The sequence below is a fragment of the Pristiophorus japonicus genome, chromosome 2 (genome assembly GCF_044704955.1).
Source record: "Pristiophorus japonicus isolate sPriJap1 chromosome 2, sPriJap1.hap1, whole genome shotgun sequence".
Taxonomy (NCBI): Eukaryota; Metazoa; Chordata; class Chondrichthyes; family Pristiophoridae; genus Pristiophorus; species Pristiophorus japonicus.
This window is the reverse complement of record NC_091978.1, coordinates 117,888,112-117,901,454: the sequence shown is the minus strand read 5'-3', so window position 1 is coordinate 117,901,454 and position 13,343 is coordinate 117,888,112. Positions and strand designations below refer to the sequence as shown.

General features: G+C 43.4%; 1 protein-coding gene across 1 annotated transcript in view; it reads left to right on the top strand.

The window, feature by feature from the left end:
- Positions 1-13,343, top strand: part of LOC139240420 (interleukin-6 receptor subunit beta-like) — a 140,670-nt gene that overhangs the window by 27,045 nt on the left and 100,282 nt on the right. The window contains exon 2 of the mRNA XM_070868934.1: positions 4,502-4,634. Coding sequence (XP_070725035.1) covers positions 4,631-4,634 — 4 coding nt within the window. The 5' untranslated portion in view covers positions 4,502-4,630. The remainder of the gene's footprint in view (positions 1-4,501; positions 4,635-13,343) is intronic.

The window sequence follows — 13,343 nt, the reverse complement described above, 5'->3', positions numbered from 1 at the left end:
TTGTCGTTTTAGAATTATGTTGTAATGTGGCCCTTTTTGTTTTTTGCCTTTGATTTCTCTGCCTTCCAATTTTCCTTATCTCCTTTCTACCTTTTGCTTCTGCCTCCATTTTACTTCCCTCTGTCTCCCTGCATAGATTTCCATCTCCCTGCCATATTAGTTTAAACTCTCCCCAACAGCACTAGCAAACACTCCTCCTAGGACATCGGTTCCGGTCCTGCCCAGGTGCAGACCGTCCGGTAATATCCCAGGAATTTGAATCCCTCCCTCTTGCACTATTCCTCAAGCCACGTATTCATCTTACCTATCCTGCTATTACTACTCTGACTAGCACGTGGCACTGGTAGCAATCCTGAGATTACTACCTTTGAGGTCCTCCTTTTTAATTTAACTCCTCGCTCCCTAAATTCAGCTTGTAGGACCTCATCCTGTTTTTTACCTATATTGTTAGTACCTATATGCACCACAACAACTGGCTGTTCACCCTCCTCCTCCAGAATGCCCTGCAGCCGCTCTGAGACATCTTTGACCCTTGCACCAGGGAGACAACATACCATTCTGGAGTCTCGATTCCGGCCGCAGAAATGCCTATCTATTCCCCTTACAATAGAATCCCCTACCACTATAGCTCTCCCACTCTTTTTCCTTCTCTCCTGTGCAGTAGAGCCACCCATGGTGCCACAAGCTTGGCTGCTGCTGCCTTCCCCGATGAGCCATCTCCCCCAACAGTATCCAAAGTGGTATATCTGTTTTGGAGGGAGATGACATCAGGGGACCCCTGCACTCCCTTCCTACTCCTGCTCTGCCTGATGGTCACCCATTCCCTATCTGCCTTTGTAACCTTTACCTGCAGTGTGACCAACTCACGAAACGTGCTATTCATGACATCCTCAGCATCGCGGATGTTGCAGAGTGAATCCATGAGCAGCTCCAGTGCCACAATTCGGTCTGACAGGAGCTGCAGCTGGATACACTTCCCGCACACATATAGTGTCCCTGATTTCCCACATAGCACAAGAGGAGCATGACACGGGTCTGGGCTCCCCTGCCATGACTTAACCTTGGTCAGAATGATAATTAATTTGGTGATACATGCTGCATTTCATGGTAAGGAACCTGACTTCCACTTTTACTGGGGTGAAATCTTTGGACTAAATGTAGGTACTTATACTCCACTCCTCAAACTGGATTTTTGAGTCACTCCAGTTTTAAAAGTACAGCATAATCACCAGGGAAATATCATTAGGTTTGTGCTTGTTAAGATGACAACTTAGTATAAATGTAGTGGATTGTTTTACATGCTTTTGTTAGTGTGTAGAATAAAGTGGGAAACTTAAGTTTCAAGATCGTCAAAATATTGGTATATTAGTTATTTTCTCTGCTTTTCTTCTGTCTCCTGAAGATGGTGTTGATTCTAAATTGATTGGCAGAATTCTGCTAATACGTCAAAATTACCATTCCTTATATGTGAATTTAGACAATAAGTGTTAGTGGGCTATTCAGCCTGATGTCCTCACTCAACATCCACAAGGACAGACTTTCCAGCTCGAATCATTAAATAGTGACCAGCAGTTGGAATGCTTGCTGATCTTTCTTTCTGAACATCTGCAGGTGCTGAGATTAATTGCAGCATCTTTACTGTCAGTTTGGCTGAGTTGGTCGCACTCTCACCTCTGAGTCAGAGGTTGTGGGTTCAAGTTCCATTCCAGAAACATGAGCACAAAATCTAGGCTGACACTCTAGTGCAATGCTGAGGCAGTGCTGCACCGATGGAACTGAGGTCCCGCCTGCCCTCTCAGGCAGACGTAAAAGATCCCACTATTTTGAAGAAGAGCAGGGGCTTCTCCCGTTGTCTTGGCCAACATTTATCCCTCAACCAATAGCACAAAATGGATTATCTGGTCATGTCACATTGCTGTTTATGGGAACTTGCTGTACGCAAATTGGCTACATTACAACAGTGACTACACTTCAAAAAGTACTTTATTGGCTGTAACGCATTTTGGAATGCCCTGAGGTCATTAAAGTCTTTCTTTCTCATAGTCTTAGCCAATACTTTAGTGCAGTATTGAGGGTGTGCTGCATGTGGATGAGACATTAAACTGAGGCTCCATCTGTGGGTTCTAATGATTCTGGGCAGTGTTAAAGATCCTGTGAAGAACTGAGAGTATTCCCAGTGTCCTACCAAACACCTTCCCTTAACCAGCACCATCACTGAGTGTTAATCTCATTGCAGTTTGTGGGATTTTACTCTGTGCATAATGGCTGCCACGTTCAGAGAGAACCCTTGTCTTAATTTGCATATATATCAAGATCCTGATACTAACAGTTCTAATTAATTATCCACAAATGGGGTATGACTGCTAAAATCAGTTTTTTCCAAATCACAAGATGATAAACCAGCAAGTAACAAATCAGAGGGGCCAAAATTGCCCCTTCTTTTAAGGCCTGTCATATACATTGCTCTAATGGGCCTGTACCTACTGCAGGCATAGACCCTTCTTTGCCACTTTCAGGAAAGCTCATAAAATCTTGGGGCAATGTAAAACAAATAGAGATCTGGTGAAACCGGTCTGTGCCACTTTTTCCTGACCTTTTCACACAGGGAACAGGGCATTCCCCAGTGGCCAAGGTCAGGAAAATTGACCATATAAATTAGTCATCATTGCCCCATTGATGGAAAATAAGGGCATGTGCCCCTTTGTTTAAAAAGGAAGACGTTTAAAAAGAGAGAAAGGGATAGACCGAGTAATTAAAGGCCAGTCAGCCTAAACTCGGCGGTGGGCAAGTTATTGGAAAAAATTCTGAGGGACAGTATTAATCGTCATTTAGAATGGAACGGATTAATCAAGGAGAGTCAGCATAGATTTGGTCAGGGAGGGTCGTGTCTGACTAACTTGATTGAATTTTTTGAGGAGGTAACGAGTTGGGTCGATGAAGGTTGCGCATTTGATGTAGTGTACATGGATTTTAGCAAGGCTTTTGAGAAGTTTGCACATGGCAGACTGGTCAGAAAAGTAAAAGCCCATGGGATCCAAGGGAAAGTAGCAAGTTGGATCCAAAATTGGAAGGCTGGAAGGCTGTTTTCTGTGGGATCCCGCATGGCTCAGTACTCAGTCCCTTGCTTTTTGTAGTATACATCAGTGATTTAGACTTCAATGTAGAGGACATGATTAAGAAGTTTGCAGATGATATAAAAATTGGTTGTGTGGTTGATAGTGAGGAAGAAAGCTGTAGACTGCAGAAACATATCAATGGTCAGGTGGGCAGATAAGTGGCAAATAGAATTTAATCCAGAGAAGTATGACATAATGTGTTTGGGGAGGGCTAACAAAGGAATACACAATAAATGGTAGGATACTGAAGTGTCCGTAGAACAGAGGGACCTTGGAGTCCATTTTCACAGATCCCTGAAAGTAGCAGGCCAGGCAGACAAGGTGGTTAAGAAGGCATACAGAATACTTTCCTTTATTAGCCAAGCCATAAAATATTCGAGCAGGGAGGTTATGCTAGAACTGTATAAAACACTAGTTAAGTCACAGCTAAAATACTGCATACAGTTCTGGTCACCAAATTAAAGGAAAGATATGATTGCACTCATAGTGAGTTACACATTCTCACCACTCTTTGGGTAAAGAAATTTCTTCCGAATTCCCTATTGGATTTCTTGGTAACTATCTTATATTGATGGCCTCTAGTTATACTCTTCTCCACAAGTGGAAACATTCTCTCTGCATCCACTCTATCAAAAGCTTTCATAATTTTAAAGACCCCTCAGCCTTCTTTTTTCAAGAGAAAAGAGACCCAGCCTGTTCATTTTCCTGATATGCATACTCTCGCATTTCTGGTATCTTCCTTGTAAATCTTCTCTGCATAAATATTAACTCAATTGCTATGTATTTTTGGCAGTATACACATCTTCATACAAACTTCTTGGTAATGTTGTTTGAACTGGACTATATTTTATAATTACATCAGTTGCCACTTCAAATTTTGTGTGTCAGGGCTTTGGAGATGACCCATAATGATGCAGTCAGCCAAACGTGATCCGATGAATTAGTTTAGAGATTAGAGATTACAATCCCCAATTAAGCATTTGATTACATCAGTAGGAAGTGGTGTAAACAAATGGTACAGAATATGGAATTCAGTGTGACCAGTGGGTATACAATCTGCAGCTTTCAAAGAAAAATACGGCAAATTACTGCAAAATACTGCAATTTCCCTCATTACAACAGTGACTACACACCAAAATTACTTCATTGGCTATAAAGCGCTTTGAGACGTCCGATGGTCGTGAAAGGCGCTATATAAATCCAAGGCTTTCTTGCTTTCAAACGTTGGAAATCTGAAATAAAACAGAAAAAGCTGGAAATACAGAGTAGGTCAGTCTGAAAAGGGAAAAGCAAGTTTAATGTTTCAGCTGTAAACCCTTCATCACAACCTGAATTCTGATAAAAGATCAATACCCATAATATTAATCTGCATTTTCTGTTTTCAGATGTTGACAGATCTGCTGTACATTTCCCGCATATTTAATTCTCAGTTCTGAAGATTTGAAATGGTTACTGATGACACTACACGATTATACTGTTGATAGAGAAATACTACTCCTCGGGATCTACCAACAATGCGTAAGTTTTATTGAATGGTTCAATAAGAGTTCATTTATCTGTTCTCGCCACAGATGCGAACTGAATTAGCTGTGTGTTTGCAGCGTTTTCTGTTTTTGTTACTGTCTGCAGACATTTATGTTAAGTAAACAAATACTGAGTAATTCAATTAAGGAGTTAAACAAGGAATTTAGCATGTCAGTGTTAATGAATGTGATCACATTCTATGCTAGCAGCATCCTTTGGTCAAGTAAGGTAGTAGTTTAATTACTTATGTCATAATGGATTGTCATAGATTGAATAAAAGACATTTTATTATAACTTCCAGCTTTAAATGGACATTGTTATTCTTTATCTATGCGTCCTCCCCATTTACCCTTTTTTTGGCAACCATGCCTTCAGCAGCTCCATGCTCTGGAATTCTCTCCCTAAACCCCTCCGACTGTCTAACTCCCTCTCCGTCATAAAACGAACATCTTTGACTGTGCTTTTGGCCATCTTTCCTACTATCACCTTCTTTGCTCACATCCATTCTTTTATTTATATTTCTGTGAAATGCTTTGGGATATTTTCTATGTTAAAGGTGCTATAAAAATACAAATTGTTGTTATGTAATTCTTGTCATGAAGGTCCACTTGTAAATGATGGGGTTGCTTGATGCTAGGGGACGTTTTGCTGCCAATTGTGCCCTTTTCTAGATTTTCAGTATTGTTTAGAGAGGGGTCTTTTTAAGTTAACTGCATTACGGAATGAAATTGTCATGTGAACGATGTACAAGATACCTCCATGAACATAGTTATTAGATCTGAACAAAATTGTGGTTTTGTAACATGGCACATGTATTGAAAATTTCAGGTAATTTCCTTGATTTGCTGTTACTTCCAGATTCATGTAAGTGGTGTTGTGTATGTAAATAATAGACTAACTGAACCAGGGGTAAACTGTGCACTTTATAGCAACTCCCAAAATGGTGACCCGAAACCAGCATGAACCAGAATGTTTACAGCAGTGTGTGAATAGCTCCCACAGGGTCCAAATGCGAACTTCTGACTCCGGTTTGAGCGCTTAACTCTGACCCAATCTCCGGGCTTTAGTTGGGGCTTTTGAGCACATCATTTTGTGTCAGTGTACGACTTCATTTTTCGTTGGTGTTCCAAAATCTGGGATGCGAGCGTGGTTATCTTCGCGCTAGGTTTGGCTGGGGGTTTGAGAATGTCCAGTAGCCAGCGAAAATTCCGCCCAATCATGAGCTCAGCGGGTGTCTTCCCCGTTAGCGAGTGCTTTGTCAAATGGTACATGCGGAGAATGGTTTGAAGCGCTTCGTCGAATTTTTGGCCTGCTGCGAGGTTGGCTTTCAAACCCTCTTTGATGACGCGGTTAAATCGCTCAAAATCTCCGTTGCTTTGAGGATTGTACTGAGCAGTAAGGCGATGCTCAATAGCATGACGAGTGAGGAAATCCGTGAACTGGTCGGACACAAACTGTGGTCCATTGTCAGTGATTATGACTTTTGAGAGGCCCCACTTCGTGAACATATCATATGCTGCAGAATAGTGACGATCGTTGATGAGGTCACTGAACTTGTAGCGATTTCTGGCCATTTGGAATGCAGGTCATGTACTACAACAAGGAAACGCTGGTGCTGTGGAGCTGCTTCAATTGGACCAATGATATCCAACTGAAGTTGTTGCCATGGTCTTTGTGGCTATGGAAGTGGCTTCATTGGCGCTGGTCGGATGTTTGTGGCCTTTTCTCAGATTGCATGCTTCGCCGTGTGAGACAAACTCCTCGATGCAAGTTTCAATCCTAGGCCACCATACTGAATCGCGACATCTCTGCTTCATGTGGACAATGCCAGGGTGTCCATCATGTGCCAGTGAGAGAACTCACTGTTGAAGTGACTTGGGAATTACTGTTCTATCACCATGAGCTAGGCAGCCATTGTACCAAACAAAAAATTATCACGAAGTCTGTGGAAGGTTTTCAGCTTTTCTGGAATTTGCTCAGGCCACTCAGTCTGGAGGAAGTGGCACATGTGCTGGAGTGTAGCATCACGCTGTGATTCGGTTTTGAGTTCGTCACAGGAGACAAGGTTTCTGATGGACTGAGTGATGATCGACGTGACATATGTGTCGTCATCTGTGAACAAATCAGCACCAGAGTCCGAAACAGGTGTCGAGCGGCTGAGCATGTCAGTTACATGGTTGCGACTGCCAGCGATGTACTGTACATCAAAGTTATACTGATGAAGGCGATCTGACCATCGGCTGATTCATAGTGGTCTGTGCCCAGATCCAGTTGTAGCGAGTAGCATAGTTAGCGCTTGGTGATCCGGGCAGAGGGTAAATTTCCTGCCATAGAGGTAGATGTGCCAGCGTTCACATGCGTAGATGCAAGTGAGTGCTTCCTGTTCCTCTGTATAGTATTTATGTTCTGCAGATGAGAGCGTGCGAGAGACGAAGGCGACTGGGCGTTCCAGGCCGTCAATCCATTGTGCGAGCACAGCACCCAAGGCGGTGCCTGATGCATCCGTGGTGACGTATGTAGTGGCATTCGGATCAAAGTGCGCGAGGATAGGAGGGAATGTGATTTTCTCCTTAAGCGTGGTGAATGCCTGAGCCTGGGAATCTGTCCATTCTGAAGGGATGCAATGTGCACGTAGTGTGGGATGAACTTCAGATAGAAGTTGCAAGTGCCGAGGAATGATGAAAGTTCTTTGATGGAACACCTTGTGCTGTGACTCTGTAGCCCAGAAAGTGTATTTCTCCAGCAGCAAATGTACACTTATCGGCATTAAGTGCAATATTATGTGTAGCAAATCTAGCCATAACTGTGTGAAGTCGCTGGTCATGTTCTTCCATTGTCCATCCATGGACGACGATATCATCAAGCAGATTGAGGGCTCCCTCTATGCCTGCTAGCATAGTAGTGACAATCTTCTGAAATGCACTTGGTGCAGAAGATAGTCCGTAGTGCATGCATCAATATTGATACAGACCATCATGCGTCGTAAATGCCGTGAGCGGTTTGCTGTCCTCAGCTAGGGGTATTTGCAGGTAACTGCGGCACATGTTGAGTTTCATAAAAACTATTGAGCCGTGGAATTCTGAAGACAGTTCGTCGATGGTAGGAAGAGGGTACTTGTTGGGGATGATGGCCTTGTTGACCTCTTTCACGTCGCTGCAGAGGCGGATCTCCCCATTTCTACGCCAAGCAACAACTAAGTTCGAGATCCAGGGTGAGGAGTCGATGCTCTCAATGATTCCCTGAGATTCGAGTTGCATTAATTTTGCTTGGTCTTGGTCGCGAACCACAAATGGGAGGCGGCAAAGTCGCTGCGTAACCGGTTTGTCTTAAGGGTCAACGCGGGGATGATGGCAGAATTTTGTTGTCACTCCAAACCCTGTGAAGATTGAGGGATACTGCTTATCAAAGTCAACTGTGTACACAGATGTGCCAGTTGGGTCGTAAACTTTGAACCCAAGCTTGTCAAAAAGGTCAAAACCCATGAGGCTTCGTCCCTTCGCAACATGAAAGGAAAAGTTCTCCAATGTTATGTCCTTGTTGTATATCGGGACAGATATGACCACAAGTACCTCAATTTTGGAGTTGGAGTACGCATGTAGAGTGGAAGTTGCGGGCTGCAGTTGACAGTGCGTGAAGTAGGTTTTGTACAGAGCCTCGTTCAATATGGAGACTTTGGCTCCAAGGTCAATGAGAAGGCAGATGGGTGTGCTGTCAATGTTTACATCACAATCCTTGAATTTGCCCGAATCAATGTGCGAAATGTCACCAACGGTGTAAACCATACTGGGTTCATCATTATCGGGGTTGTCCACATGTCAAATATGCTGTGTTGAATGACAGATACTAGCAAAATGGTTCATTTTACCACAAGAGCACTTCTTCCCACTTGCATGGCAGTTAGGACTCTTTACAGAATGTGATTTGTCCCCACAGTTAAAGCAGTGGAAGTTAAGCCCGCAATCCGTAGTGGGTGGCTTATTACTAGCCCTGGGTCTCTGCTGTGATTTGGAGAAACGCCTTGCACATAGGCTGTAGGTGAAGTCTGCTGCACAGGGGGAGCAGGGGATCTGATCGCTTTTGAATCGGAAAGTGTCGATTCAATTTGGATGGCCAAGTTAATTGCTTTGTACAAAATCAATTTGTCATCCTCCATTAGCAAGCATTCCCAAATGCGGAGGATCGTTATTTTCTCAATAATTTGATCCCTGATCATTTCGTCTGTGAATACTGCAAAGTTACACATAGCGGCCAGCTCAGTTAATGAAATGATATATTGTTTCATTGGTTCACCGTTCTCTTGCCCCCATGGAAGAAAATTGTATCTCTCCATCATGATACTTTTCTTTGGCCCAAAATATTTCTCATGGGCGCTTACTGCTTTGGCCAAAGATACGTTGGCCTTCGGTGCTGAGGCAATGGATAAGTACTGCACAGCAGCAAGCTGGTGTTACGTTGTCACCCTCTAACCCACTCGCTGTGATGTAAGTAGAAAAGTTTTTTATCCATCTCAGCCACAGGATTGGAGAGTCCCCGGGTGTGGAGAGGAAAGGCGGGGGGGGGCGGCTGGGGAGGTGGGTAGGGAGGTTAATTTGATTCATCCTCGTCGCCAAATTATGTTGTGTATGTAACTAACAGACTAACTGAACCAGGAGTAAAGTAACTTAACTGTATACTTTATAGTAACTCCCAAAACCAGCATGAACCAGAATGTTTACAGCAGTGTGCGAATAACTCCCGCAGGGTCCGATTGCCCATCCTGTGAGAGTTCATGCAAAAAACAGAATATGAACACAACAAGTGGTAACTGCGTTTAAGATTAAATAAGGATCTTACACTCTGGCATATATAGCTTTAACATTTTGCTACCCCATTTTAATAACAGTATGATTGTTGTGGCAAAATTCCTATAGTATAGAGATGGTTTTAGATATTACTAATTCCATGGTTTTTGATCTTTGCATTAAATTATTGATGTGCCTGTTTCAGGTTGGCTATATCGGCAGGTTTTATGAGCTAATGTTCCTGACACAGAGCTTCATGCAACAGGGGCGCATAGCAGGAATTTTGACTCAGAGGTTAATGGCACTACATGACTTTCAATCCATTAATTTAATGTTAGAGGAACATATGGTATGTGCTGAACTCTACATCCAAATTCCTAATGTACACTCTCAGGATGCAAAGCTCTGTGCTGAAAATGCTAATTCTAAATTTTTCCCCACGTAGCTACTGAATTTAAGCAACTCCATCTCGTGTTTCCCATGCAATGCAAGTGGTTCCAGGGGACAAATAAACAATTTAAAATTAGCGATCTCAGTTTCGACATTTTCAATTGACCCAGCCTGAATCATTTTTTGGGGGATCGAACTCCAGAATTCCACTACCCTTTGTGTGTAGAAATGTTTCCTGACATCACCCCTAAACGGCCTAGCTCTAATTTTAAGTTTATGCGCCTTTATCTGGACTCGCCCACCAGAGGAAATAGTTTCTATCTATCCAATTAAATCATTTAATCATCTTAAACACTTCAATTTAATCACCTCTAATCTTCTATATTTGAGGGAATACAAGCCTAGGCTATGCAACTAAGATATGTGGGCTGTACTTTACGAATTAGCACTCCTGGTGTGGAACTTTGTGCAATGAGGACATATATCAGAAATAAGAACCTAAGAACATAGGAAATAGGAGCACGAGTAGGTCATATGGCCCCTCAAACCTGCTCAGATCATGGATGATCTGATCTTGGCCTCAACTCCACTTTCCTGCCTGTTCCCCATAACCCTTGACTTCCCTATTGTTCAAGAATGTGTCTATCTCAGCCTTGAATATGTTCAATGACTCAGCCTCCACTGCTCTCTGGGGCAGAGAATTGAAAAGATTCATGACCATCTGAGAGAAGAAATTCCTCCTCATCTCTGTCTTAAATGGGTGACCCTTATTCTGAAACTATGCCCCCTTGTTCTAGATTCCCCCATGAGGGGAAACATCCTCTCAGCAACTACCCTATCAAGTCCCCTCAGAATCTTATATGTTTAAATAAGTATGAGAATAAGAATACCAGTATGGAGGTCAGTGCCCTACATTGTCTGTGTGCCTTTTAATTTTAATCATCACCATAGGCAGTCCCTCGGAATCGAGGAAGACTTGCTTCCAATCTAAAAGTGAGTTCTCAGGTGGCTGTACAGTCCAATGCGAGAATTACAGTCTCTGCCACAGGTGGGGCAAACAGTGGTTGAAGGAAAGGGTGGGTGGGAAGCCTGGTTTTCTGCACGCTCCTTCCGCTGTCTGAGCTTGAATTCCACATGCTATTGGCGACGAGACTCATGATGCTCAGTACACTCCCAGATATAACGAACAGGGTTGATCAAGGGGAACCAGTGGATGTGGTGTATTTGGACTTCCAGAAGGCATTTGACAAGGTGCCACATAAAAGGTTACTGCACAAGATAAAAATTCACGGGGTTGGGGTAATATATTAACATGGATAGATGATTGGCAAACTAATAGAAAACAGAGAGTCGGGATAAAAGGTTCATTCTCTGGTTGGTAACCAGTAACTAGTGGGGTGCTGCAGGGATCAGTGCTTGGACCCCAACTATTTACAATCTATATTAACAACTTGGAAGAAGGGACTGAGTTTAACATAGCCAAGTTTGCTGACAATACAAAGATGGGAGGAAAAGCAATGTGTTAGGAGGACACAAAAAATCTGCAAAAGGACATAGACAGGCTAAGTGAGTGGGCAAAAATTTGGCAGATGGAGTATAATGTTGGAAAGTGTGAGGTCATGCACTTCAGCAGAAAAAATCAAAGAGCAAGTTATTATTTAAATGGAGAAAGATTGCAAAGTGCCGAATACAGCGGGACCTGGGGGTAGTTGTGCATGAAACACAAAAAGTTAGTATGCAGGTACAGCAAGTGATCAGGAAGGCCAATGGTATCTTGGCCTTTATTGCAAAGGGGATGGAATATAAAAGCAGGGAAGTCTTGCTACAGCTATACAAGGTATTGGTGAAGCCACACCTGGAATACTGCGTGCAATTTTGGTTTCCATATTTACGAAAGGATATACTTGCTTTGGAGGCAGTTCAGAGAAGGTTCACTAGGTTGATTCCGGGGATGAGGGGGTTGACTTATGAGGAAATGTTGAGTAGGTTGGGCCTCTACTCATTGGAGTTCAGAAGAATGAGGGGTGATCTTATCGAAACATATAAGATTATGAGGGGGCTTGACAAGGTGGATGCAGAGAGGATGTTTCCACTGATATGGGAGACTAGAACTAGAGGGCATGATCTTACAATAAGGGGCCACCCATTTAAAACAGAGATGAGGAGAAATGTCTTCTCTCAGACAGTTGTAAATCTGTGGAATTAGCTGCCTCGGAGAGCTGTGGAAGCTGGGACATTGAATAAATTTAACACAGAAATAGACAGTTTCTTAAGCGATAAGGGGTTATAGGGAGCAGGCGGGGAAGTGGAGCTGAGTCCATGATCAGATCAACCATGATCTTATTGAATGGCGGAGCAGGCTCAAGGGGCCATATGGCCTACTCCTGTTCCTATTTCTTATGTTCTTATGCTCTTCCTTCACTTTGGGTGGTCTTGGGTCAGGATTTCCAGGTGCCAGTTGGCATGTTGCAATTTATCAAGGAGGCTTTGAGGGTGTCCTTGAAACGTTTCCTCTGTCCATCTGGGGCTCGCTTGCTGTGTTGGAGCTCCAAGTAGAGCGCTTGCTTAGGGAATCTTGCGTCAGGCATGCGGACAATATGGCCCGCCCAACGGGGCTGATCGAGTGTGGCCAATGCTTCAATTTTGGCCTGAGCGAAAACACTGACGTTGGTACGTCTAGCTTCCCAGGGGATTTGCAGGATCTTGCGGAGGCAGCGCTGGTGGTTCTTCATCAGTGCTTTGAGATGTCTGCTACATACAGTTCACGGGCTAGAACCGCCACTTTTTTTGCATGCTTAAAGCCCATTTAACGCCCATTTTACCACTGAAATGACATATAACGGCCATATATCGCCCATTTTGGCACAAAATGGAAACTGGCGGGCATTTTTCGGAAGCTTATTGGCGAGCGTCACTTTCCCCATGTGCTTAACACCAAGAAAAAATAATACCACCCGCCCACTTTTTTGGAGGCGAATCAGCAGAATGGGCGAATTCAACGGCCATAATATCGGCCAGCGTTACTTTCCGCACAAAATTAACGCCAACATTCAATATTAACGCCCGTCCACTGTTTTTTGTTGTAAAGAGCATATTTACCCAACCTAGCGGCCATGGAGATAGCCCATCGTCAATTTCACCAGCTTGCACACATATCGCCCAAAATATCGCTCGTCCATAAAACCGCCCACTAAACGTGGAACTAACCGAACGAATCACAGCCATGTTGTAGATCACATATCGCGTCCTTTAAAAGGCTGTTGTGCTTAAACCTCAGCAGAGTTTGGATGTACTCTGCAGGTCATTGGAGTTGATGTGAAGATCTGTAAAAACATCTTGATCACACTGTGACCGATTGGAATTGAAGAGGTGTCTTCGTCGGGACATTCATTGTTTGTGATCAATCGATGGAAAACAGAGAGCTACTGCAATGGGGCCTGTCCTTTCTCACCCTCTCTTGGTGACCAAATACATGCAGCAGACTCGACATCGCCGAAGGAATGCTCCACTGCATTATGTGCCCAATGTAAGA